Source organism: Chiloscyllium punctatum, chromosome 3, assembly GCF_047496795.1.
Source record: "Chiloscyllium punctatum isolate Juve2018m chromosome 3, sChiPun1.3, whole genome shotgun sequence".
Taxonomy (NCBI): Eukaryota; Metazoa; Chordata; class Chondrichthyes; order Orectolobiformes; family Hemiscylliidae; genus Chiloscyllium; species Chiloscyllium punctatum.
Window position 1 is genome coordinate 10,996,415 of NC_092741.1, and position 27,526 is coordinate 11,023,940.

Here is a 27,526-nt window from a genome sequence, read left to right on the forward strand (position 1 = left end):
GCCTATTTTACTTCTCCCTATAGCTCAAATCCTCCAACCTGGCAACATCCTTGTAAATCTTTACTGAACCCTTTCAAGTTTCACAACATCCTTCTGATAGAAAAGAGACCAGAATTGTACGCAATATTCCAAATATGGCCTAACCAATTTCCTGTATTGACTTCCCAATTCCTGTAGTCAATACTCTGACTAAGAAAGGAAAGCATACCGAACACCTTCTTCACTATCCTATCTACCTGCAACTTCACTTTCAATTAGCTATGAACCTGCACTCCAAGGTCTCTTTGTTCAGCAACACTCCCCAGGTCATTACCATTAAGTGTATAAGTCCTGCCAAGATTTGCTTTCCCAAAATGCAGCACCTTGCATTTATCTAAATTAAACTCCATCTGTCACTTCGGAGCCCATTGGCCTATTTGATCACCTTGTTCTTAAGTTTTTGTACCTCGGTATTCGTACTTAAGATGGTGCCGTGTGTGACATTGGAAACATTTCATGATACTCCTGTACTTTTGTACCTGAATACACATGACAATAAAATTGTAATATTCAAATCTCTGAAGGAAGTAAGAGGAATTAAAAGAGAAGTTGTTCAGAGTGAGGATGAGCTCGGCCAGGCAAAGGAGAGTGGTGGTGGGTGGGGATGATTCAGGCCTTTTTTAACAAGAAGTTGAGAGGCCTGAGACCATCCTGATGTGGGTTCAATGTGTAATGGGATTGCATATCCATGGTAAACAGGAGGCAACTGGACACAGCAAACTGGAAGTTCTGAAATTGACATAAAGCATTAGAGGAATTGTAGAGGTAAGTGGGAAGGGAAGGGACAAGGGGCGAAAAAGATCATGTTGAGGTAGGAAGAGATGTGTTCTGCCTGGGAGTCCTGTTTGTGGATTTTGGGAAGGACGTACAAGTGGGAATTGTGGGGTTGGGAGTCTGTGAGGTTGGAGGTAATGGTGTGGGGAGATCACAAGATGAAGTGAGGTTAGTGACCATGGTGGACATAATGGCCTGATGTTCTATGGTGGGGTCATGGGCAGGGGGAGAAAGAAGAAGGTATCTGAGAGCTGGTGCTCAGCCTCTGCAATGTAAAGGTCAGTACGCTAGACAACAACAACACTACCCTTGTCACAGAATTAATTACAAAGTCAGGGTTAGATCTGAGAGTACATATGCAGCCAGTTCAGAGGGAGATAGGTTGGAATAGCTAAGAAAGAAATTTGGCTTGATAGATTATATGTTTAATTTTATTTGATTAGTTAATTAATATGGTGGTTACTGAAAATATTCACATGAAGCTACAACTGTTTTTTTAATAACAGAACATTGTAGCGATTGCAAAGAGGTCAGCCAGACGGACTTCATACAATATGAGTTCGTTGATTGGAGCTGTTAATCTGGTCTAGTCAGGGAGACCTAGCTGACATAAAAGGATGAATGTCAGGGATATTGAGCTCTCCACCACCACCACCACTACTCTCCTTTGCCTGGCTGAGCTCATCCTCACTCTGAACAACTTCTCTTTTAACTCCTCTTACTTCCTTCAGAGATTTGGATATTACGATTTTATTGTGAGAGGCAGTGCTATTGTCAAAGACTATACATTTGTAAATAAAGGGTGACTGGTGATGGGATGCCAACCTCTGAAGAGTTATTTGGCTAATTATACAGAAGAAAGCAAACCTAGCTTTACATTTTAAATTGCAGTCAGAGGGTCTTAACACAACTATTAAAATAAAGATTCAACTTTTTCCCAGCAACATCAGTTTCAGAGGTACCAGACAGAGAAATTATATTCCTATCTTAAGCTTTGAACTGACTCCTGTCAATTTCTGTTTCTTGAACAGTAGGAATAAATTTACAAGTCCTCTGAAAGTCTGATGGCATGAACTTTTCACAAGTCTGATGTCTAAACTTTTTCAATTCTAACAATCTAAACATTTCTATCCCACAACTCCCCTGGCTTAGGATTTTAACAAACCAGAAAACAAATGCTGATGCAATGCTGATTTCCTCTGGAATTGTCTGCCTCACATTGAGAATAACCTTGATCATGTTGTGTGGCACTTTCACCATGGTAAGTGGGACAGACTTTGAACCAGATATATCTAGCAACTCAAGACTTGGCATCCATGAGGTGCTAAGGGCCATGAACAGCAGCAAAACTGTGCTCTAACACAATCTGCAACGTCACCAGCATATCCCCCATTCAGCATTATCAGCAATCCAAGAGATCAACCCTGATTTAATAGAGAGTGCAGGAGGGCATGCCAGGAGCAGTTAGAGGGCATAGAATCTGTTCTGCTATAATGCGATAGTTCTGTTCTCGTGCGATCCTGCATTATAAGAAAATTGTGTAAGAGCAGCAACATTTAAAACAATGGGACTGGAATTCTACTACAGCCAATACAGGTAAGGGAAGTTCACATTCTACAAATAATGGTCTAAATCTTTCAATCGCATTATAGCCAATTCCCATTGAAAAAACACGTATTATAGCAGAACCAACTATACCTAAACATTAGGTGTCAAACTGGTGAAGCTACCAAACAAGACTACTTGCACAGCAAAAAAGCATAAGCAGCAAGTGATTCCACATCCAATGAATGAGACCTAAGCTTTGCAGTCCTGTCACATCCAATTGTGAATAGCAGTGGACAATTAAACAAATCATTGGAGAAGGATGCTCCAAAAAAATCCCCATTCTCAGTTATGGAAGAGCCCAAAACATCAAACCCAAAGGTTTGTGGACGCTTTGGAGAGGGTGCAGAGAAGGTTTACGAGGATGTTGCCTGGTATGGAAGGTGCTAGCTATGAAGAGAGATTGAGTAGGTTAGGTTTATTTTCACTAGAAAAGAGGAGATTGAGGGGGTACCTGATTGAGGTTTACAAAATCATGAAGGGTATAGACAGGGTGGATAGAGACAAGCTTTTTCCCAGGGTGAAGGAGTCAATAACAAGAGGTCATGCTTTCAAGGTGAGAGGTGGAAAGTTTAAGGGGGATACACGCAGCAAGTACTTCACACAGAGGGCGGTGGGTATTTGGAATGCATTGCCAGCAGAGGTGGTAGAGGCAGGCACAGTAGATTAATTTAAGATGCGTCTGGATAAAGGCACGAGTAGGTGGGGAGCAGAGGGATACAAATGCTTAGGAATTGACCAACAAGTTTAGACAGTACCTTTGGATCGGCTCAGGCTTGGAGGGCTGATGGGCCTGTTCCTGGGCTGTAAATTTTCTTTGTTCTTTGTTCTAGCAGTGTAAAAGACAAGGCTGAGCATTTGCAGCAATCTTCAGTCAGAAATGCAAGTAAATAATTCATCACAGCCTTTTACATGATTTTCTTATAATGCCGGATTACATGGGAATGGAACTATTGCATTATATCAGAACAGACTATATGCCTTCTTACTGCTCTTGGCATGCTCTCCTGCACTCTCCATTAAATCAGGATTGATCTCCTGGCTTACTGGTAATGTTGAGTGGGGGATATGCCTTTGAGGTTGCAGATTGTGTTGTTCATGGACCCAGCATCACAGATACCAGTCTTCAGTCAATTTGGTTCACTCCACATGATATTAAGAAATGGTTTGAGGCACTGGATATTGCAAAAGCTACATGCCCTGACAATATTCTGGCATAGGACTGAAGCCTTGTGCTCCAGAACTTGCCGCTCCCCTAGTCAAGCTGCTCCAGTACAGTTAGAACACTGGCATCTACCTGACAATGTGGAAACTTGCCCAGGTATGTACTATATGCAAAACGTAGGATAAAACCAAGCAGGCAAATTCTCGCCTCATCAATCTACTCTCGATCATCAGTAATGTGACGATGCTGTGGTTTTAAGAGGTTATTTCGTTCTGTTTTTTTTTTCAAAGAGAGATTTTAAGACAAAGGTATTGAGCTGCCTAGTTAGAAAACCAGTAAACAGCTTGTGAAGGTCTTGGGATTTTTTTCAAATTTGGAACAATAGAAGCAGCCTGGATGGATATGGCCAGCTTTCACAGATCAGGATTTCTAGCTGCTAGTTTTTGTATTTTTTAGCTTTGAGATTTAGCATCAGTTCCTGCTGGAGGCTCAACAGGGTTAAAAGCTGCAGTAAAGATCTCCTGGCTGCTATTCTCTGAGTTTTCATTTGATATTTTTTCCTGTCTCTCTGCTGCTGGATGGCAGGAAAGAAAATCAGATTTCCAACTTTGGATTTTTGCCAACAGATGTGTTTATGGGACGTCACTATATCAGAACAGTCAATTAATAATAGTTACTGTATATATTATGATGTTGTTTTTCAATAGTTAAGGTATTTAAAATTCCTTTGCCTGGCATTTATGTGGCATAAATGTTTGTTGCCACATGTCACCCCAAGTCTCAATATTGTCGAGACCTTGTTGCATTTGAACATGGACAGTGCTTAAATAAATTCTGTTATGCTTAACACCGAGTAGTTTGACCATCTGGAACCTTTAAAATAAGAAAATGTTAGTGACTAGGCTACCTTCTTAAAATAATTTGAAAGGGTCTGGTCTGGTCCAAAATAAAATGATGTATTAGTTACCCTTGTCCTTCTCGGTGGAAGTAGCCGTGGGTTTGAAAGAAGCTGTCTTAGGATCTTGGTGAATTATTACAGTGCATTTTGTGGATAGCACACACTGCTGCTATTGAGTGTTGGTGGTGGAGGGTGTGGATGTTTATGGATGTGGTACCAATCAAGTGGGTTGCCTTGTCCTGGATGGTGTCAAGCTTCTCGAGTGTTGTTGGAGCTGCACCCACCCAGATAAGTGGAGAGTATTCCATCATACTTCTGATGGTGGACAGAGTCAGGAGGGTAAAAACAAGGACTGCAGATGCTGGAAGCCAGATTCTAGATTAGAGTGGTGCTAGAAAAGCATAGCAGTTCAGGCAGCATCTGAGGAGCAGGAAAATCTAGAGATTTTCCCGCTCCTCAGATGCTGCCTGAATTGCTGTGCTTTTCCAGCACCACTCTAATCTAGAATCTGGGGAGTCAGGAGGTGAGTTACTCACCACAGTATTCCTAGGCTCTGATCTGCTCTTGTAGCCATTGTGTTTATGTGACGAGTACAGTTGAGTTTCTGATCAATGGTGATCCCAAAGATGTTGATAGTGGGGATTCAATAAAGGTAACACCATCGAATGTCAAACAGGCAACGATTAAATTGTCTCTCACTGGAGATAGTCATTGTCTGGCATTTATGTGGCGTAAATGTTTGTTGCCACTTGTCACCCCAAGCCTCGATATTGTCCAGACTTTGTTGCATTTGAACATGGGCAGCTTAGATGCTGGAAAAGCTTTGCAGAGTGAGGAGGTGAGTTATTCATAGCAGTATTCCAAGCTTCATACTTGCTCTTGTAGTGACTGTCTTTATGTAGTCGCAAATGGTGCTGAACATTGTGTAATTTTTGGCAAACATCCTGACTTCTGTCCTTAGGATGGAAGGAAGGTCATTGATAAAGCAGCTGCAGATGGCTGAGCCTCATACAGTACCTTGAGGAACTCCTGCAGATATTTCCTGGAGCTGAGATGATTGATTTCCAACAACCACAACAATCTTCCTATGTGTCAGGTACGACTCCAAACAGTGGTGAGTTTGTTCACTGATATCCATTTGTTCCAGTTTTGGTAGGACTCCTTGATGCCAGATTCGGTCGACTGCCAGACTTCATGTCAAGGGTTGTCACTCTCATTTCACCTCTAGAATTCAGCTCTTTTGTCCATGTTTGAACAAAGGCTGTAATGAGGTCAGGATTTGAGTGGCCCTGGTGGAACCCAAACTGGGCATCACTGAGCAGATTATTGCTGAGCAGATGCTGCTTGACTATTGATGACACCTTCCGTCACTTTACTAATGATGAAGAGTAGACTGATGGGGAACGAATTGGCTGGCATGGACTTATCCTGCTTTTTGTATGCAGGACATATCTGCGCAATTTGCCACATTGTTGGGTAGATGTCAGCATTGTAACTGTACTGGAACAGCTTTGCTAGGGAGCACAAGTGTTCAGTACTATTGCCGCAATGTTTTCAGGACCCATTACCTTTACAGTTTTGAGTGCTTCCAACTGTTTCTTGATATCACCAGGAGTAAAATGAATTGGCTGAACTCTGGTATCTACAATTCTGGGGACCACAGGAGGAGGCCGAGATGGTTCATCCACTAGGCACGAAGCAGTCGGTCCAAGAAAAATGATCATGCTGGGGAAAGAAAAAGGATGCAGCATATGTTTTTTCTTATTCACTCATAGGAGGTATGCCTCACTAGCCGACCAGCATTTATTACCCATCCCCAATTTCTAGTTGCCAGTCAGAAGGTGCTTTCTTTAATCTCTGTAGTTCATGTGCTGTAGTTGATCCACAATGCCCTTATAGAGGGAATTCCAGAATTTTGACCTAGCATCAGTGAAGGAACAACGATATATTTTCAAACAAAGATGGTGAGTGGCTTGTAGGGGAACTCACCGGTAGTAGTCTTCCCATGTATTTACTGTCCATGTCTTTCTTGATGGAAGTAATTTTGGACTTGAACGGCATGGTCTAAGGATCTTTGGTGAATTTCTGCAGTGCATTTTATGGATAGCACACACTGCGACAACTGAATGCCAATGATGAAGGGAGTGGATGCTTGTGGATATCATACCAATGAAGCAGGCTGTTTTTTTGTCCTGAATGGTGTCAGGTTTCTTGAGTGTTATTGGATCGTCAACTATGAGAAGAAATTCCTCTCTGCATGTACTCTGTCAAGCTCCTAAAAATATTATGCATTTTAAATGATTGTAACAAGAAGAATGAAAGGCAATGAGTACAAGCACCACTTATTCAACATCTCCCTGTAAGAGACTGGGAAGCATATATTCACTGAGCATCACTGTGAAGTAGATTTGGAGGGCTGTGCAGTGAGTTGAAAAATCATACTCCACTCAAGCAGAGTCAGCAAGTCTCCATGAAACGGAAATCATGTCTGACTATATTATTACAGCTATTTGAGGAAATTTTCACCAGAGTGGATAGAAAGGATACCTCACAGAAGGTCAAGTCATAAGAGCCTATGTGTTTGAGATAGTATATTGGCATAGGTAGAGAATTGGCTAACGGGCAGGAACCAGCAAGTGGGGATAATGGGTTCTTTTCCAGGCTGGCACTCGGTAACCAGTGGAGTTCCACTGGGATCAGTGGTGGGACTGCAACTATTTAAATATACATCATACTCGGAGGAAAGAAGCGAATGTACTTTAGCTAAATTTGCAGATGACACAAAAATAGGTGGAAAAGGAAGTTGTGAGAGCGACATAAACAGTTTACAGAAAAATATTGATCAGTTATGTGGTAAAAAAGTTAACAAATGTGGAAAATGAAGTTATTTATTTTGTAAGGGAGAACTGGAGATTAAAGAATTATTTAAGTGGAGAAAAGATGCAGAAAGCTACAACACAAATGGACTTGGGGGGCTTGTGCATGAAACACAGAAAGGTACCACACAGGTGCAGCAGGTAATCTGGAAAGCTAATGCAATGTTGGATCTTATTTCATGGAGTATAAGAGTAGGGGAGTCTTACTGCAACTGTACAAGGTGCTGGTGAGATCACATCTTGACTACTGTATGCTGTATTGGTCCCCTTACTTATGGAAAGATATCATTGCATTGAAAGTAGTTCAGAGACTATTTGCTAGGGTGATTCCCGATGTGGAGAGATTGTCTTAGGAAGAAAGGCTAAATAGATTTGAACACTAATTATTGGGATATAGAAGAATGTGAGATGATCTCATATAGGATTCTTAAGGGTCTTGATACAGTAAATGCAGAGACGTTGTTTCCCATCAATGGGAGAGTCTAGGATCAGAGAACATAATCTCAGAATTTAAGATTGAAATGAGGAGGAATTTTTTCTTTGAAAGCTGTGGGGCTAGAATCCCTGCATATATTTAAATGTGAGTTAGATACATTCTCGATCAATAGTGGAATCAAGAGCCAAGGGGAAAGGATTGGAAAGTGGACGTGAGTCCTGTTAGTTTCACCATGGCCCTATGATTGTCAATGCTGGCTCAAGGAGCTGAATGCCTTACTCCTGAACCTACTTCTGAAGGCCATATGGCCTAAGCTAGCAACACTGTGAAGCACACTCAGAGGCATATCTGCTAACACAGGCAGGACATAAAAACTGAATAGTAATCCAGATGACCAAGCTATTGTTATAGAGTTATACAGCACAGAAACAGTCCCTTCAGTCCAACCAGTCCATGCTGACCATAATCCCAAACTAAACTAGTCCCACCTGTCTGCACTTGGTCCAAATCCCTCCAAACCTTTCTTATTCATGTACTTATCCAAAAGTCTTTTAAATGTTGTAACTGTGCCTGCATACACCACTTGCTCTGAAAGTTCATTCCACACATGAACCACTCTCTGTGTAAAAAAATTACCCCTCAGGTCTTTAAGTCTTTCAACTCTTTTACCTCAAAAATATGCCTACTAGTCTTGAAATCCCCCATCCTAGAGAAAAGACACTGGCTATTCACCTTATGTATATCCCTCATGTTTTATAAACCTGTATGAGGTCACTTCTCAAACTCCTATGCTCCAGTGAAAAAGTCCCAGCCTATTCAGCCTCTTCTTATAACTCAAATCCTGTCCTGGAGAAATTGGTTCAAGTTAGAGTCTTAGAGATGTACAGTATGAAACAGACCCTTTGGTCAAACTCGTCCATGCCGACCAGATATCCCAACCCAATCTAGTCCCATCTTCCAGCACCCGGCCTATATCCCTCCAAACCCTTTCTATTCATACCCATCCAGATGCCTTTCAAATGTTGCAATTGTAATAGCCTCCATCACTTCCTCTGGCAGCCCATTCCACACACACACCGCTCTCTGCGTGAAAACATTGCCCCTTAGGTCTCTGTTGTACCTTTTCCCTCTCACCCTAAACCAATGTCCTCTGGTTCTGGACTCCTTGTCTATTTACCCTATTCATGCCCCTCATGATTTTATAAATCTCTATAAAGTCACCCCTCAGCCTCTGACACTTCAGGGCAAACAGCCCTAGCCGACTCAACATCTCTATAGCTCAAATTCTCCAACTCTGACAACATCCTTGTAAACCTTTTCTGATCCTTTTCAAGTTTCACAACATCCTTCCAATAGGAAGGAGACCAGAACTGCACACGATATTCCAAACGTGGCCTAACTAATGTTCTGTACAGCTGCAACATGACCCCCCCAACTCCTGTACTCAATACTCTGACCAATAAAGGAAAGTATACCAAACGCCTTCTTCACTATCCTATCTATCTGTGACTTTACTTTCAAGGAGCTATGAACCTGCACTACAAGGGCTCTTTGTTCAGCAACACTCCCTAGGATCTTACCATTAAGTGTATAAGTCCTAAGGTTTGCTTTCCCAAAATGCAGCACCTCACATTTATCGAAATTGAATTCTATCTGCCACTTCTTAGTCAATTGGCTCATCTGATCAAGATCCCATTGTAATCCGAGGTAACCTTCTTCGGTGTCCACTATACCTCCAATTTTGGTGTCAATCAATAAAGCACATCGACCTGGACCCAATATACTGACCACTGCAACGGACAGCTGGAACTGACAACCGGAAGTGGCAGATTCAAACCACTATAAATGTCGGAGGAAACATCACAGAAGCGCTTCACATGAGGCTCCCAAGCACCGAGGATATCAGCTAGACAGGGGATGAAACGTCTGCAACACAAATTCCCAGCTCGGCGAACAGAACCACAACAACGAGCACCCGAGCTACAAATCTTCTCACAAACTTTGGTCATCTGAAAATTTACTAACTATACCTCTTAAGCTCACAGCCAAATCATTTATATAAATGATGGAAATAATCTGGGACATGCAGCTAACCTAATGGCTGTATAACCATTGTGGGATAAACCCATGTGGTTCACTAATATCTTTAGGAAAGCATATCTATTATCTTTAAATAAAACAAAGAACTATAGATACTGGAGATTTGAAATAAACAAAAACATAGATTGCTGAAGAACTTTAGAAGTTCTGGCAGCAATTGTGGTGGGAAAACAGACAACATTTTGAACCTAGTGACCCCTCTTCATCTTAATCTTCACCTTACCGGTAGTAGTTGTGACTCCAGAACCACAGCAATGTGGAGGACTGGCAATTTGCCAATGGACAATTTGTCATGGGCAACAAATACCTGCCTAGCCAATCATGCCCACATCCTACAAATGAATAAATAGTGGTCTGAATTGTTAGGCATTTTGTATTTCTGCAGCCAGATATAATTCAGTCCAGATTTAGGTCATACAATCCATCCTTATTTTTGCATGTGACGTTTATGTGAAGACTATTTTCCCCGGAACAATTTGCAATGTAAATGTCGGCAGATTTATGATTAAAAAAACTTTTCATGAAAGATCTATGTTCTATGTACTCTATTACACAGTACAGACATAGAGCAATTTGAATGTAAGGAGGCAGACACTGGGGAAGGGATCATGCTGGGGGCGGGACTAGTGCACGTTGTGACGCGTGGTGCAGACGTGCCTGCAGGCCCCGCCCTACGGCCCAGCGGAAGTCTGGAGTGTGGGAATTTGTGGTGACATCAGGCTCGCTTGTTGTGAGGACTCCATTAGCGGCGGCTGAAGCGACAACAACAGTAAAAACACCAGGGAGCGGGTTAGAGACAGAAACCGCTGGCACCAGAAAAGGAGTGGCAGATTGAAGGGATGTACCTATGAGGAGAAAGAGGTGGTGGTGGTGGGACGGTTAAACTAAGACTGACCTGAGGGGATTCCAGCGGCGACAGCCCGAGCCCCCGACGTGGGGGAGACAGAGCTCGCGAGCGGCCGGCGCCAAGAGGCGCAGCCGCGGTCACTGCCAGCGGCGCGAGACAGGCGGCAGGGAGTAGCCTGAGAAACCCCGCGGCTGGGCGACCGTTAGCGACCCGCTCACGCCCGAACCCAACTGTGGGCCGGAACCAACTGACAACCCCCACCCGACTCAACACAGAGACTTCCCCAACCCCCCTCCCCCAAACAATACCCCCCTCCCCCAAACAATACCCCCCTCTCCCCTGACATTTACCCCCACCCCGACACATACGACACCCCCATCCTTACCGAAACTTTGCGTCGCCCTCATCTCTTCACCCCCTTCTCCCCACCCCCAAATCCGGGCAAATACCTCCTCCTCCTCCTCCTCCACCACCACCACCACCACCACCGGACGTCCATCTCTCTCTCATCCTCGTCCATCATCCCCGCCGGATACCCATCCCTTTCTCTCGCTTGTCCACCACCGGACAACTCCCCCAGGAGTCCGCCCTTCCTTACCCCCCTCCCCCGGGTTGGGAGGAAGAGGAGGCCCCGAGGCCCCTGTGCCGGCGGCTGCTCCTAGTAATACAGAGAGGAAGGTGGAAGGAGAGGGCGGGAGAAAGCACCGAGCCGCCGCCACCACCACCACCAGCAGCAGCAGCAGCAGCACCACCACGGCGGCAGCTGCGGCCGGGGACACGCCGTTCACTCTGGCCTCCTCCTCTTCCTCCGACTCGGAGACCGGCGGAGTGTCTCCGCCACCGCGGAAGAAGCAGCGAGCGGCGGAGGGCGAGGGTGAGCCCGGGGCGGCGGCGGCGGCAGCATTCGGAGGGACTTCACTAGGCCCCAGCGGTAACAACCCCCCCGGCAGTTTCAGCGGCCTCCTCCTCCTGGGCGGCACCGGGCGCCAGGCTCCCGGCGTCATGCAGGCCAACGGGAACCAGGCCGGCGGAGGCGAGATCCCCTCAGTCGGGGCCCAGAACGGAGATGTGACGGGCCGGGATTCGAGCCAAGCCGAGGCCGCCGACGAGCCGACTTCCCACGGTGCCGGCGGATTCACTTTCTCCCCGTCTGCCCAGGCCCAGGCCCAGGCCCCGGCCGCTCATTCCAACGGACTGCCCTCGTCGTCTGCTGCTCCTACAATCTCTCTGGCTCCTGGGCCTGGGGGCATTAATCCGGAGCAGAGCTCGCTCAAGAAGAAAAAACGCCTGTCCCAGAGCGACGAGGATGTCATCCGCCTGATCGGACAGCACCTGCACGGCCTGGGCCTGAAGTGAGTGAAACTAGGCCTGGCGTTGTACTCGGGGATGGACATACAAGGCATAAAGAAATTTGAGTAATCTTAAACTTGGGGGTGTAACGCGGAGTACTGGGACTCTGGTAGTTAGGGGATGGGTGGTCTGGCGACGGAGCCAAGGGATTTAAGCGGGGGGTTGGTGGTGCCGGGTTTGATTGCGAGCAGAATACTCTTTATGTAACGTCAGTTGAGGCACTGGATTGAGTCGGGATCAGCCGGGGATGTCTGCTGAGGTTGCATAGCATCGTGAATACTCGTTTCAGGGAACTGAATAGTAAAGCCTTTTGCAGTGTCGATTCATTGAGACATTCAATGGGCATTGAATATTAACAACGAAGGCAAGGTATTTATAATTTGAAGAGCGGTGAGGCACTAAACTTTATGGGAGCATTAGGAAGTATGACCAAAATATCGGTGGATGAAATTATTTTAACGGGTCTTTAAAACCTTTGAGAGCAAACCAGAGTTAACTGTGACGTTTGATATTGAACCTAAGTGGAGTAATGTCAGAAGAAAATGTTGCATGACTTGGAATAAATGTTAGTGAAGACAAAAACAAATGCAGGCAAGAAATGTAAGCATGTAGATAATATACCACACACCACCATAAAATATACTTATTTTGAATTCAGGGAGCCCTCTGTCTGTTTTAGTGCTGGGTAACCAAATTGACATGTTCCTTGCTGGCCCAATAGAGCCACAAATTCCGAAGAACTTCATGAAATGCGTGGGGTTAGGGAATAATTAGAGCCTTATTCAACTTGTTTAGCCTTTACTTGTGAGTCAGTCTCACCATACTAGGGATCAACCGAGTCGAATAAAATAAACAAAAACTCTGGGTGCAGAAGAACTGAAACAAAGACAGGATTTGCTGCAGAAACCCAACAAGTCTGGCAACATTTGTGGAGAGAAAGCAGAATTAACATTTCAAGACCAGTTGCCCTTCAGAATTCCTTGTGAATCTTCTCTGAACTACCTCCATTGAAACGGTATCTTTATTGGGATCAAAATGCTATCAATACTCCATGTGGCATCACCAGCACCTTTTTCCAGCCTCCCTGATTACCTGCTGCACATCTGCTAGCTTTCTGTATTTCATCCATAAGTATTCACAAGTCTCTTTGTGTTGCAGTTTCCTGCATCTTTTCTCCATTTAAATAATACCCTATTCTTCAGTTCTTTCTTCCAAACTGAATAACTTAATTTTCCCACATCATGTTCCATATGCTAACTTTTTGCCTACTTAATCTATCTCTAAACTGTTTGTATCCCTCTTGCAACTTGCATCAACAAATTTGGCTACAATAAATTAATTTCCTAATTCCAGGTCATTAACATATACAGTAAACAGTTGTGGTCCCAGCACTTCCCAGTGGAACCCCACTGGTTACAAGTTGCCAGTCTGAAAATAACCCATTTTTCACACTCACCATTTCCTTCCCATTAGGCAATTCTCTTTCCACACTAAAATACTACCTCCAACACTATGGGTTTGTATCTTATGACTTGACATCACATCTCTTGGTACCTCGATGTTCACTCTAGTTGAGACATCCTCGAAAACTGAAACTAATTAGTCACTCGATTTTTCCCTTTATGCACCCATGCTGACAGTGCTTGATTAGGTTGTACTTTTCCAAATATGCTGCTATTACTTCCGTAATAATTGATTCCAATATATTTCCAATGATAGATGTTACGCTCATCTGCCGAAAGTTACCTGCTTTTGCAACCCCCCCCCCCCCCCCCCCCCCAACCCCGAAAAGGGTGTCACACTAGCAGTTTTCCAATCCTGTTACTTCTCCAGAATCCAACGATTTTTGAAAAATTACAACCAATATATCTGTTATCTCTATAGTTTTTATGTTCCTTGGATGCAAAACGTCAAGACTAGGAACTATCTGCGTTTAGCCCCATTTGTTTAATACTACTAATTTCGATGGTGATAGTACCTAATTCTTCCCTCATATTCTTCAGTATTAATGGGATATTCTTCAGTATCTTAAAAAATCAGGATTAATACAAAATATGTTTCATTTTCTGTGTTCTCCATAACTATCTTCTCAGATTCATTTTCTGAGGGGTCTGTTTTCATTTTGCTATCTCTCTTCCTTTATATGGGTAAAGCAACTGTTGTTGTCAGTTTTTATATTCGTTGCTAATTTGCCCTTGTTTATTTTCTCGTTATCGTTTTAGTCTCCCTTTTGCTGTATTCTGAATTTATTCCAGTCTTCGGGGCTGTCACTGACCTTTGTTTCCTTGCATGCTTTTTCTTTCAACTTCATACTCTCCTTAACTTCTCTGGTTCGCCATTGTTGGTTTTCCCATATTTTAGAATCATTCCTCCTTCCTGGGGTATATTTTGCTGTGAATAATGGATGATCTCCTCAAATGTCTGCCACTGTTTTCTTGCTGTCTTTTCTGCTAATCTCTCTGCCTGTCCACTTTAGCTAACTCTATATTCATTTTATTGTTAATTCCCCTTCCTTAAATTAAGGAGGACTGTAAGGTTCACAATCGCAAGATTTGCTCAGAGAAGCTGCTGTGCATTTGTAATGGCAGGGGTAACTATAGATTTTTAAATAAAAATCAACCTGTCCAGAGATGATGATACACACATCTGGAGTCGGTGTGACTCGAACCTGGGCCTCCTGGCTCAGGGATCAGCACGCTAACACTGCACCACAAGAGCCCTGGTCTTGCATTGTTTATATTGATGTAAAATTATATCCAGATGTGCTTAATATGAATTCTGGGAAATCTATTCTCACCCATTATAGCTTCTGTATTGTTATCCATGGCATCTTATCTGTCCAGAATAGGCAATATGGATAAGTGATTGTCTTAGATTTTCTATATCATTAATTTAGGTTTCAGAGAAATGTAATTGTCCTCTCCTTTAAGTTTTTTGCATATGGCTTCTCAGATGAAGGTTGAGTATGCATTCAAGTCCAGATGGAAGGCATTGTCCTGGGTGGTGATGACCTGGTGGTATTATCATAAAATTGTTGATCTAGAGATCCAGGTAATGTTTTGGGGACCCGGTTTTGAATCATGCCATGGCAGATTGTGGAATCCTTACCTGGTCTGAGATACTTGTGATTGCAGACCGACTACAATCTGGCTGCCTTTGGGATGGACAATAAGTGCTGGGCTAGTCAGTGATACTTTTCTCCTGTGAATGAATTTTAAACCCAAAAACAGCTCTGTACTTGATTTCTGAATATCAACACTGGTCTTTTGGATGTGATTTTGAACTCTATATAATTGAACCATTTTTGGTTGTGAATCTCACCTCATTTCTACAAATAATATGTTTAACATTTCAAAGTAGATTTTGCAATGATATTTTGAAGGAAATTTCCAAGTACTTAACTTTAAAGATTCCAACTTGAATTTGGGAAAATAACTGAGGTTCCATACCTGGGAAATGTTTTTTTTCTCTCTCTCCAACTGTTTGTATGGACCCTTGGGATGCATATTTTGTGTCCACACTTTTGGTGAAATTAAACAGTGGCCTATTGTTGGTCTATTTATAGAGAATGAATATAGGATTTACAGCTATGTGTCCATACATGTAAGGGCTGTAAGTTTGATGTTACGATGCCTTGATACTCCTCCTAGCCGAGAAATATATTTAAAGGAACAAATTTAATGCAGCTGCCGTCATGTGTAAGTGTAGGGTTTTGTGGTTAAGTTCTCATTATTAGAATTCTTCCAGATTTCCTTTCTAATACTATTGTTAGGCTTCAATTGTTTCTCCTCTTGCAGCCAAACAGTCGATCTTCTGATGCAGGAATCAGGCTGTCGCTTGGAACATCCTTCTGCAACTAAATTCCGCAATCATGTAATGGAGGGACAATGGGAAAAGGTAACCTTCTCTCAACTCTGTTTTATGAACACAAATTATTTGCAGTAGTGTCTGTATTGAACTAATTATTCCTGTCATTTTGTTAATAGGCTGAAAATGATCTTAATGAATTGAAGTCTTTGGTGCATTCGCCTCATGTGATTGTGGTAAGGAACAGTGAATGCTGCAGAGTGAATTTTTGTTTTGCTTTTTTTCTGCCCAATTATAACAAGCTTGTCAGTATAAAAGCTAATGAACAAATCAGGAGGGTAGGCTGGTGGTTGATTAAATGGTCAGTGGAAGAATGTGATATTTGTGTGTGGGGTGGCGGGGGGGGGGGCATAGAATAGGCGTGGAAAAGGCCTGTGTAATGGATTAGAAGTGCGAATAAACAAAGATGATCAGCTGCTTGTATGTTCCAGCTGATTCATTTGTTTTTCAGAGGATTTAGCTTCCTGTCTGAGTGGGGGAGGTTTGGGTTGGGTTGAGAACAGGAACTGACGTCTATAAAACAATCTCATCTCTGTAACTTAACCCTTTAAGGATTTTTGTGGTTGGCATTAAAACTAGATTGTTTATTTTGTTAGAGATTCTGTGAACCTAGGGTTGTGTTGACAACACAGTATTTCCTGTCAGAAATGTAAACTACTGTTTAAATCCATGAAGTTTAATTGTAAAAAAATCACATTTTCATGGTGCAGTAAAATCTTTGTTATCCAGCATGCTTGGCAGGAGGCGGTTTCTGTTCATCAAACATTTTTCTTCCACCTTTTACGGGATGTGGGCATTGCTGGCTAAGTCATTATTAGTTGCCCATCCCAGTTGCCAGTGAAGGTGGTAGTGAGCTGTGTTCTTGAACTGCTGCAATCGATTTGGTGCAGGTAAATTCACAATGCTATTAAGGAGCTCCAGTATTTTGACCCAGCAATCCTGAGGACTGGTGGTATATTTCCAAGTCAGGATTGAATAGCTTGGGAGCGTACTTGCAAGTCACGGTATTTTCTGTATCTGCTGTTTCTTCTCAATTGCTGAAAAATGGTGTCTAAGGAGCCTTGCTGAATATCCACAGTGTATCTTGCAAATGGCCCACACTACTACTATCAGGAGTTAGTGGTGATGGGAGTGAATTTTATGGTGCAAATGAAGCAAGCTACTTTGTTCTGGATGGTGGCCAGCTTCTTGAGAGTGGAACTCCAATCACAGCCAAGAGGTTCACATTGTCTTACTTGAAATGTGCCTTGTGGATGGTGGTTAGGCTCTTGGGGAGTTGAGGTTGAGTTATTCTCTGCGGTATTCCTAGCCTGCTGTTGTAGACACGGTACTTGCATGCTTTGTTCAGTTCAGTGCTAATCCCCGAGATGTTGATACTGAGAGATTCTGTGATGGTAATGGCGTCAAATGTCAAAGTACAATACAGGGCGAACCACCACCACCACTATCCGCCGTTTCAGTTGCCTGCGGCTTACTGTAGCCCAAACACATTAGAGGGAACGTTCTGGAACTGGGGGCTGCCAGGAAGGTAGGTTTCCCTTTTAAGTGAATGGGTTTGCTTCTATCTACGGTTTTGGGCTTCCGCGGTAATTTTAGGATCATATCCCGCATGGGTATGGGGAGAGTAGTTAGATTCTCTTGTTGGAGGTAGCCATTTTATGGCAGTTGCTTTGTCGACCTAGGTTTTGCTGTATCCTTTGACAACCTTCTACATTATCTGCAAACTTTTAAATCCACCCATTTACATTTTCATCCAAGTCATTTATATACATTACAAACAGCAGAGGTCCCAGTATGGAATCCTGTGGAACACCACTAGGTCTGGACCTCCAGCCTGAAAAACACCCTTTCACCACTACCTTCTGCCTTCTATGAGCAAACCAATTCTGAATCCACGAGGCCAAGTCACTATGAATTCAATTAATCTCAGGAGTATTCTGGAAGTGTCCAGGTAACTCTTTCCCTCCTGATGTGTTGCAGTGTTCAAAGCTCAGCTCATCAACTCTGAGCTGAAGTTTCTCAAGCAACCAACACTTGCTACAGATGTGGTCAATACAATCACAAAGGGGTCTACCAGTTTGCACACCAGTTACAACACTGCCTGGCCCAGCATTTCGACTTATTTGGTTCTTAATTTGGCTTCGAAAAATTTCATACCAGTGTTTTAATTTATAGTGTTAGGTTCCCTTCTTGAGATTCTTACACGCTTGATGCAACTGCAATTCGCCAACTTCTGCAAACAGCCACTATTTATTTCAGCAAATACAAGCTTTTAGAGGATCACTTAACACTTCACAATGTTTGTCGAGCATGTCAAGCGCGGGTCCCTGAGTGAGGGATCTGTCCTTCTATACAGGGTTTTACATCAGTCAGTCATGCACGCAAGACATTATCCACTGACACTCCCCACAGTCACATACCACCCAAAAACAATGTCAAGTGATTGGGTTATTCCTTAAAACGGGGGTAGTTACAGAGTATGATTAGATTGTCACATTCTGCCTGCAAGACAGAAAAAATACACAGTCCGGGCCACCCAACTTCTTACGTGTCAGCAGAAGAAATTAACCCTTTAACATCTCAGTACCCTGTAAATACTTGCCCTATTTGCCCGCAGCCTATGTCATCGAATTAATAGCTATCACCAACTAATGATCTTGTGATTTATCGATGATATCACACTGTTGTGCTGGGCCCTGATCCTGGGCTTCAGTTTATTTTTAAAGAATAAACCTTAGAAACTGAGAGCCAAAACAAAAAAAAAGCAAAAAGCACCTGTTCCCCTCCACATCAAATTCTCACAATTACCTCCAAATTTCCTGAATTATATACTCAATTGGCCTGTGTCTTGCTCTGGATGAGATCTCTTCTTCCTGATTGTGCACTTTCACCAGGCACTTTTCTTAATCTATTTTCCTCATCAAGCTGTTCAGAGATGTTATTACATACCTCTGAAGCAGGTGGGACCTGAAGCTGGGTCTCTTGGTTCAGGGTAGGGAGACTACTACTGCACCTCAAGTTCCTAGCAGTCCCTTAGAGTTGAGCTGAGATGACTTGCACTACTTAAGCTTTAGTTGTAGTTAATACATATTAAGGCATTGTACAGGCTTTAGACTGGTAACTGTCCCTCTGGTGAGTCAGCTACTTAATTAACATTTTTACTAGACTACTGAATTTTAAGCTTTTTAAAATGGATAAAGAAGGGAAAGATTTTCAAGTTCTATTCCCATATTGCCTTCAAATTCCTTGAACTAGATATTCATTTGTAGAATCATTTAATGCCTACAATGTGGAAAAAGTCCATTTGGCCCATCAAGTCTACACTAACCCTCTGTAGAACATACTGCCCAGACTCTGCCCCAGACCCTGTCCCCATAACCCCATATTTATCGTGGCTAATCCACTTACCCTGCTTACCCCTGGTCACTGAGGCAATTTAGCATGCCAATCCACCTGACCTGAACTTCTCTGATTGTGGGAGGAAACCCACGCAGACGTGGGAAGTGTGTGCAAACTCCACAAAAGCAGTTGTCCAAGAGTGAAATAAAACCCACGTCCCTGGTGCTGTAAGACAGCAGTGCTAACCATTGAGCTGTCTTATTGAGATGCGATCTCTGCTTCCTGACCATGCAATACTCACTTTTGGATTTTAGAAGTACAGGATGGTTAAGTACAGTCTGAATTTAGAACAAATTAAGGGACTTGCAGTTTACTGTTTGGTTTGACCTGAGTGTGGTCTATCTGCCTGGTATTGCACTTGATCTGAAATTCATACACAATATTACTCAATTTTGTAGCAGGCAGAACATATTTTTGGGCTGATAGTGGAAAGTGCAACTGGCATAGCTATCGAATGGGAGTCACGTGAATTTAATTGCTTAATCTGTTGCCGAAATATTTTTGATACTCTTATGAACGTACACCTTACCGCAGTTAGGCGGTAGTGTGAGGGTTTTAAAAAAAGAGAAAAAAAAACGTGCGCCTTGGAGACTGGGTAAAGCCTCTTGGACCCTTGAGCCTGATTCACCATTCAGTGCAATCATATGATCTGATTAGAGCCTCGAATTCACATTCCCAACTACCCAGATAATCTTTCACCCTCTTGCTTCTCAAGACCCTGTGTACCAATTGTTCAAAGACTGTCTCCTTCCCTTTTTGAGCAAGGGAGTTGCACAATACGGGCACACCCTACCTCTGTATAAATTCCTCCTAAAAGATTGACATGCACATTTGAACATGTTTGGAAGTGGACAAGGGAAACAAATGGGTGTTATGGACAAAGAAAACACTGAGAAAGCAGTTCACTGATCATTTTTTATGATTATTTTTATGTTGGTGAGAACACTTCAGTCATCCTTGTCTAGATGCTTTCACTGGTTTGCAAGAGACATAGGGTAAAAAGTGAGGACTGGAGATCAGAGCTGAAAAATGTGTTGCTGGAAAAGCGTAGCAGGTCAGGCAGCATCCAAGGAGCAGGAGAATCGATGTTTCGGGCATAAGCCCTTCTTCAGGAATGAGGAGGGTGTGCCAAGCAGGCTAAGATAAAAGTTAGGGAGGAGGGACTTTGGGGAGGGTCGTTGTGAATGCGATAGGTGGAAGGAAGTTAAGGTGAGGGTGATAGGCCGGAGAGGGGTGGGGGCGGAGAGATCGGGAAGAAGATGGCAGGTCAAGAAGGCGGTGCTGAGTCTGAGGGTTGGGACTGAGATAAGGTGGGGGGAGGGGAAATGAGGAAGCTGGAGAAATCTGCACTTATCCCTTGTGGTTGGAAGGTTCCTAGGTGGAAGATGAGGCACTCTTCCTCCAGGCGTCGTGTTGCCATGGTCGGGCGATGGAGGAGGCCAAGGACCTGCATGTCCTTGGCGGAGTGGGAGGGGGAGTTAGTGTTCAGCCACGGGGCGGTTGGGTTGGTTGGTGCGGGTGTCCCAGAAGTGTTCTCTGAAACATTCTGCAATGTAGAGGAGGCCACATCGGGTGCAGTGGATGCAGTAAATGATGTGTGTGGAGGTGCAGGTGAATTTGTGACGATATGGAAGGATCCCTTGGGGCCTTGGAGGGAAGTGAGGGGGGAGGTGTGGGTGCAAGTTTTGCATTTCTTGCTGTTGCAGTGGAAGGTGCCGCGAGTGGAGGTTGGGTTGGTGGGGGGTGTGGACCTGATGAGGGAGTTGCAGAGGGAGTGGTCTTTCCGGATCGCTGCAAGGGGAGGGGAGAGCAATGTATCCTTGGTGGTGGGGTCTGTTTGGAGGTGGCGGAAATGACGAAGGATGATACGATGTATCTGGAGGTTGGTGGGATCGTAGGTGAGGACCAGTGGGGTTCTGTCCTGGTGGCGATTGGAGGGGCGGTTCAAGGGCAGAGGAGCGGGAAGTGGAGATGCGGTGGAGAGCATCGTCAGCCATGTCTGAGGGGAAATTGCGGTCTTTGAAGAAGGAGGCCATCTGGGTTGTTCGGTCCACCTGGGAGCAGATGCAGCGGAGGCGAAGGATTTGGAAATATGGAATGGCGTTTTTACAGGGGGCAGGGTGGGAGGAGGTGTAATCTAGGTAGCTGTGGGAGTCAGTCGATTTTATAGTGAATGTCCGTGTTGAGTCGGTCGCCTGAGATAGAAATGGAGAGGTCTAGGAAGGGGAGGGAGGAGTCTGAGATGGTCCAGGTAAATTTAAGGTCAGGGTGGAAGGTGTTAGTAAAGTGGATGAACAGTTCAACCTCCTCGTGGAAGCACGAGGTAGCGCCAATACAGTCATCGATGTAGCGGAGGAAAAGGTGAGGGGTGGTGCCAGTGTAGCTGCGGAAGATGGACTGTTCCACATATCCTATGAAGAGGCAGGCATAGCTGGGGCCTGTGCGGGTGCCCATGGCTACTCCTTGGATTTGGAGGAAGTGGGAGGATTGGAAAGAGAAGTTGTTCAGAGTGAGGACCAGTTCAGTCAGTCGAAGGAGGGTGTCAGTGGAAGGGTACTGGTTGGGTTGGTGGGAAAGGAAGAAGCGGAGGGCTTTGAGGCCTTCGTGATGGGGAATGGAGGTGTATAAGGACTGGATGTCCATGGTGAAGATAAGGCGTTGGGGGCCGGGGAAGCGAAAATCATGGAGGAGGTGGAGGGCGTGGGTGGTGTCCCGAACGTAGGTGGGGAGTTCTTGGACGAAGGGGGACAGGACCATGTCGAGGTATGCAGAGGTGAGTTCAGTGTGGCAGGAGCAGGCTGAGACAATGGGTCGGCCAGGGCAGTCAGGTTTGTGGATTTTGGTCTGAAGATAGAAACGGGCGGTGCAGGGTTGTGGGCCGATGAGGTTGGAGGCGGTGGATGGGAGATGATGGTTTGGTGATGGGAGGTGGGGTCATGGTCAAGGGGGCAGTAGGAGGAGGTGTCCGTGAGCTGGCATTTAGCCTCAGCAATGTAAAGATCGGTGTGCCAAACTACCACCGCGCCTCCCTGGTCTGCCGGTTTGATAGTGAGGTTGGGGTTGGCGCGGAGGGAGTGGAGGGGTGTACGTTGCGAGGGTGCGGGGTTGGAGTGGGTAAGAGGGGTGGACAGGTTGAGGCGGTTAATGTCGTGGCGGCAGTTGGCTATGAAGAGATCGCGGGTGCGTAAGAGACATAGGGTGGCTGATTTCACTTAGAAAAAGATACCTGATCTAGCAGTTAAAAGTCTGTTTACTACAGCTGCCGAAGGAAAAACAAGACTCTTTTTCAGGCTTGAAAGGGCTTATTGCAGAGAACAGAGCTCCTAAACTAGTCGGTTTGACAGCTTTTCTGTGGTCTTCACAACCCTAAGCTGTTCAGCTGCCTCCTTGAAAACCAAACTGTAATCCACAAACAAGTCCATTACTTGTTGCCAACCAAAACTCCGTTTGCACACAACCCTTCGACTTCAGTTTATCTGCAACTAACCCTCAGCTGTACAAGCAATTTTCAGAATTGTATCAAGTTACTTGCTTTCAAATCATGTAGTAATCCTTCCCATCCCTGGTTTTAAAACAATTGTCATTTCACTCCACATTTTAAACAAAAAAACATGCAAGTCTAAAAGCATAGATCGAGCAGTTAGCATCAGGTCCAGTAGTCAGCATTTCCAGCAATTTTCATTATCTACTGAATTAGTGTAGAATATTTGTTTGTTAGGGTGAGATTAGTTAGATGTTGTTGCTATTGTCTTAACTTTAATATTAACTTGAGTATATCAAATGTTCCATTTGTAGCAGTTTGATGTAACTAATAGTTTTTTTTTTGGGTCTTTCAGAGACTGGTTGATAGTCAACCATATTGCTGAGAGTCTAGTCACAAAAGCCAGGCTGGGTAGTGATATTAGATTTCCTTATTTAATTGAATTGCAATGTGGGAGGTTTTATGGTTATTTCAGATTTGTGAATTTAATGGTGGAGCCTGAACTCTGTCCAGATTCTTGATCTGCATACCTCTGGGATACCAGTACAGCAGCATACTCATCCAATTGTTCATTTATACAGGATTTGCACAAGACAATCAACCATTAGCTGTCCCAGGGGGAGAAAAGCATACCAAATATACCAGACGTTTGAGTAGGTTTCAATTTTGTGATAAATTTTGAAGAAAATCTCTGGACTCAGACCTTGAGTGTTGGCAATTTTTATTGCATGATGTCATGGGGAGCACATCTTTCCTAATCAAAATCCAGCGCTACTCCAAAGCGCTCCCGATCGCCATGGACTTGTTCAGTATGACAGATGCCGAGCTGACAGTTTCTCAAGACTGTACATAACAAGCTATTGTTTTCGGACCTTGAGTCAGTGCAAGCTCCAAATGCTACATTCTCCCGTTGATAACATCTGCCTGGGTTGAGGTTTTGTTTAACAGGTGGCTGCAGGTGACCGGGCAGAAGATATGTGGGGAAAGTAGAATGTTCTAGTATACTAGGGCCATCCAGGGCAAGGAGTTTTAAGCTAGGCGTGAGCAATATCATGTCTAAATGGCTGTAAACAAGCAGGCCAGCAAAAGCCACTTCCACAGTAAATGTGTGAAACTTGGATAAAACGTAACTTCATTTGAATGATAAAAACAAATGCAAGTATATATATTTTGAGTATCAGAATGATAGATGATTTAATTGTGGTCTTGAATAGAGAATATCAGGACTTTGACCCTGATGTGTTGTAGATAATGTAGGGGCACTGAAGGAACAATACAGTTCTATGTCAAGATGCATGACTTGGCGAGGAGCATGCATCTCAAATGACACACTACAAATGGAGTAGTGTTTCCATTTTTCTGATGCCTTTTATCGATTTGCATGTTAGCAGTTTTGGGTTTGGAAGGTGGTGTTGGAGTAACTTTTGGACATTTGCAGTGAATCTTGTATTTGGTACACTGCCACTGGTGGAGGTGAAGGGAGTGAATGACGAATGGTGTACCATTTAAGCAGGCTGTTTTATTGTTTTTCAAGTTGTTTGTTATTGGACATGCACTCATCCAGGCAAAGTCAGAAGTCACATGATGCCAGGTTGTTAGAGTCCAACAGGTTTATTTGAAGTCACAAGCTTTCGGTGTGCTACTCCTTCACCAGGTAAAGTGGAGGGAAGTGCACAGGCACAGAATTTATAGGCAGAGAGATAATTGCAAGATGATTCCAGGTAATTAAGTGTTAAAAACTGGTAGAAATGCTGAGAGTGAAATGTCGACAGGCTGAATAACTAGTCTTTGCAGGTGATTAAAAAGTGTTAAACGGTGTGAGTAAAGTGTTAACAGCTGAATAGCAAGTAGAGGGATGATTTATAATCCAAACAAGTTATAAATCTCACAGCACCACTTTACCTGATGAAGGGGTAGCACTCTGAAAGTTTGTAATTTCAAATAAACCTGTTGAACAATAAACTAATATTGTGACTTTTGACCTTGTATACCCCAGTCCAAGGTAAGGGGGGTTGGTTTCCAGCAATGGTAATATGTTTGAATGTCAAGAGGAGATTATTAGATTCTCATTTGATAGAGATGTTTTGCTTGGCAGTTGTGTTGCACAAATGTTAATAACCACTTCAGAGCAGGGCCTTGGCAAATGTGTCAAACAGAGACCGAGATTGCAGGTGCACAATACCTTGAAAATGGTATCACGGATAGGGAAGAAGGCATTTACCAGGCTTGCTTTCATTGGTCAGATCATTGACTGTATGAGTTGGGATGTCATGTGGTGCTGAGAGTGGTTTGTGTATGCAATGAACTCAGGAAGCAGCGGAGGTAGATATAGTTACAACATTTTAAAAGACATGTGGATAAGTATAGGATTCAGAAATGTTTGGAGGGATATGGGCCAAGTTCAAGCAGGTGGAACTTTTTTAGTTTGGGATACGGTCAACAGGGACTGGTTGGACAAAAGAGTCTGTTTCCATGCATCAGTCCGAGCCAAGAAACCATCCAGGTTTTGCAGCATTTGTGCATGGACTTATAGGACCCACATGTAGTTTTGCAAAGACCTCTTGAAGCCGTGTTTGGTTAAATGCAGCCTTGATGTCAAGGCAGTAGCCCTCCTTTAGCTGTTTTGTCCATGTTTTCACCAAAACGGAGAGATCCATCCCTTAGCTTATTTGATATCTATTGTGTTCACCTCCATATTGAAATCATATAAAATTATTTGAAAACTGGCAACTGTGATGCTGAGGTCCTCGGAAGGAGGTTGAGACTTTAATCATCAATCCATGTCGTCCTGAAAATTGGATATGGAAGACTGAAGCATTCCTTCACAATCTAACTCTGACATGACTCAACATGAAAATCATAGCTCAATAATCTAATCTAAACCTACAGATTAATTGTGAAATTCTTGGTCTTTGCTTAATGCTGAATCTTTTTCAGAAGATGAAGTTCTTGCTTCTGCAGCAGAAGTACTTGGAGTATCTGGAAGATGGCAAAGTTCTGGAAGCTCTTCAGGTCCTGCGCTGTGAACTGACTCCTCTGAAATACAACACTGAGCGTATCCACATCTTGAGTGGGTAAGAGAAAAGCAAGTGCTGATAAGTGCAAACATTTTTTTATTCATTCATGGGATGTGAGCGTCACTGGCTTGAGCAGTGTTTATAATCCATCCCTAATTAAGAGTCACATGTAGGTCAGCCCAAGTAAGGGTAGTAGTTTTCCTCCCTGAAGAACATTATGAACCAGATGAACTTTTCTAGCAATTGACAATGGATTCATAGTTGTCATGACAATTCCAGATTTTTTTAACTGAATTCGAATTTTTCTAACTGCCATGGTTGGATTTGAGCCAGAGTCTCCAAGAGTATTACCTGCATGTCTGAACGAATAGTCTAGCAATTATATTAGTCTACTACCTTCCTGTTAAATCACATGGCTCACTAAACTTTAATTATGCTTTTTTTTGGTACTTTAAGATTACTTCACATCTTATTGGGTACTATAAGGAGTCCTGCAGTCATTGCTTGGAGGAAGTAACTGTGCTGTTAACAAAATTTATGGTATTAGCTACTAAATGATGATTATACATGGGCACCTCAATCCATTTCTAAAAGGCAATTTAAAAATTCTGCATTTTTGAGTTAATCTTTGGCCTCATTTCCATGACCTTCACAGACATGTTCTGGCTGGTGCGTTGCTTATTTCTGAAATTTTTCAGACTAGAGTGATGAAAATTATACTTGAGTGTTTTAGATATTTTTAATTTGAGCTGGGCAAGTGCGACTTAATTCCAGAACTTCTGGCTGAGAGGTAGGAACACTAAAACAGAGCCCTCTGTGCTAAGTAATTATTTTATTTTGTGCTTTCATCTAAATGAGCTGACTTGTGATGGGTGTTATCCATTCCCTATATTCTTTCCCTGGTGGATGGGGCAAGCACACTATTTCTGGGAGAAATTACAGAAGACAAGACTTCCATGTACTTTGCATACGGGCTTGTTGAATAACAAGCAGCAACCCCATTATTTTCTTCCATGAAGCCTACCAAAGGTGTATATTTTATTTAATCGCCAAAATACTAATTTTAATTCTAATCTGTAATAAAGAGAAACAAATTATCACCAGATTTATTCAGTAAACTCAAATAATTTCTTATAAACAAACATATCATTACAATAGTCATCGGAGATCACTCGCTAATGAGTATGATTGTGCACCTAGAAATTCCTCGTCATTGGTTCTGTGGGTCCTCACGTGGTTGAGTCTGTTCAGAGGGCAGCTCCTCTGACCATATACTTGGCAGGTGTATCTGGGGTATGGAATTAGTCTGTGCATTTGATCACTAAGAGGGGATCCTTTCTCAGGCTCCTTTTATTGTACCTCCTATCACAATGGGTATTCTTGAAGAATTGTCCTTTCAAAAATGAGGTTCCTCCAAGTGGAACAGAAGTGTCCCAAGTGTTGGCGTTATTGCATTTCTTGAGGTAAGCCTTCAGACAGTCTTTGAAGCACTTCTCTCATTAGTGTCTTTCTTGAGCTAGGCCAGGAAGATTTGCTTTGGGAGTGAGAACTCAGACATTGTAAGCATGTGGCTAGCCCAGCGAAGTTGGTTTTGAATAATGATGGCCTTGATACTGAAGCTGTTGGCTCCTTCATGAATGCTTATATTAGTATGCCTGTCTTCCTAGCTGAT

The 27,526-nt window shown here is 43.4% G+C and overlaps 2 protein-coding genes across 4 annotated transcripts in view; one reads left to right on the forward strand and one right to left on the reverse strand.

The window, feature by feature from the left end:
• Positions 1–11,008, reverse strand: part of cnih3 (cornichon family AMPA receptor auxiliary protein 3) — a 129,067-nt gene extending 118,059 nt beyond the window's left edge. Inside the window, exons 1-2 of the mRNA XM_072550479.1 lie at positions 10,789–11,008; positions 6,471–6,756 (exon numbers count right to left, since the gene is read on the reverse strand). Coding sequence (XP_072406580.1) covers positions 6,471–6,542 — 72 coding nt within the window. The 5' untranslated portion in view covers positions 6,543–6,756; positions 10,789–11,008. The remainder of the gene's footprint in view (positions 1–6,470; positions 6,757–10,788) is intronic.
• LOC140455514 (WD repeat-containing protein 26) overlaps positions 10,930–27,526 on the forward strand; it is a 97,292-nt gene continuing 80,695 nt past the window's right edge. For all 3 annotated transcript variants that reach the window (XR_011952910.1, XM_072550459.1, XM_072550467.1), the window contains exons 1-4: positions 10,930–12,092; positions 15,888–15,987; positions 16,077–16,133; positions 25,775–25,911. Coding sequence is in view for 2 of the 3 variants with exons in the window: in XM_072550459.1 (XP_072406560.1) it covers positions 11,743–12,092; positions 15,888–15,987; positions 16,077–16,133; positions 25,775–25,911 (644 nt within the window). In the remaining variant the exon portion in view is untranslated. The remainder of the gene's footprint in view (positions 12,093–15,887; positions 15,988–16,076; positions 16,134–25,774; positions 25,912–27,526) is intronic.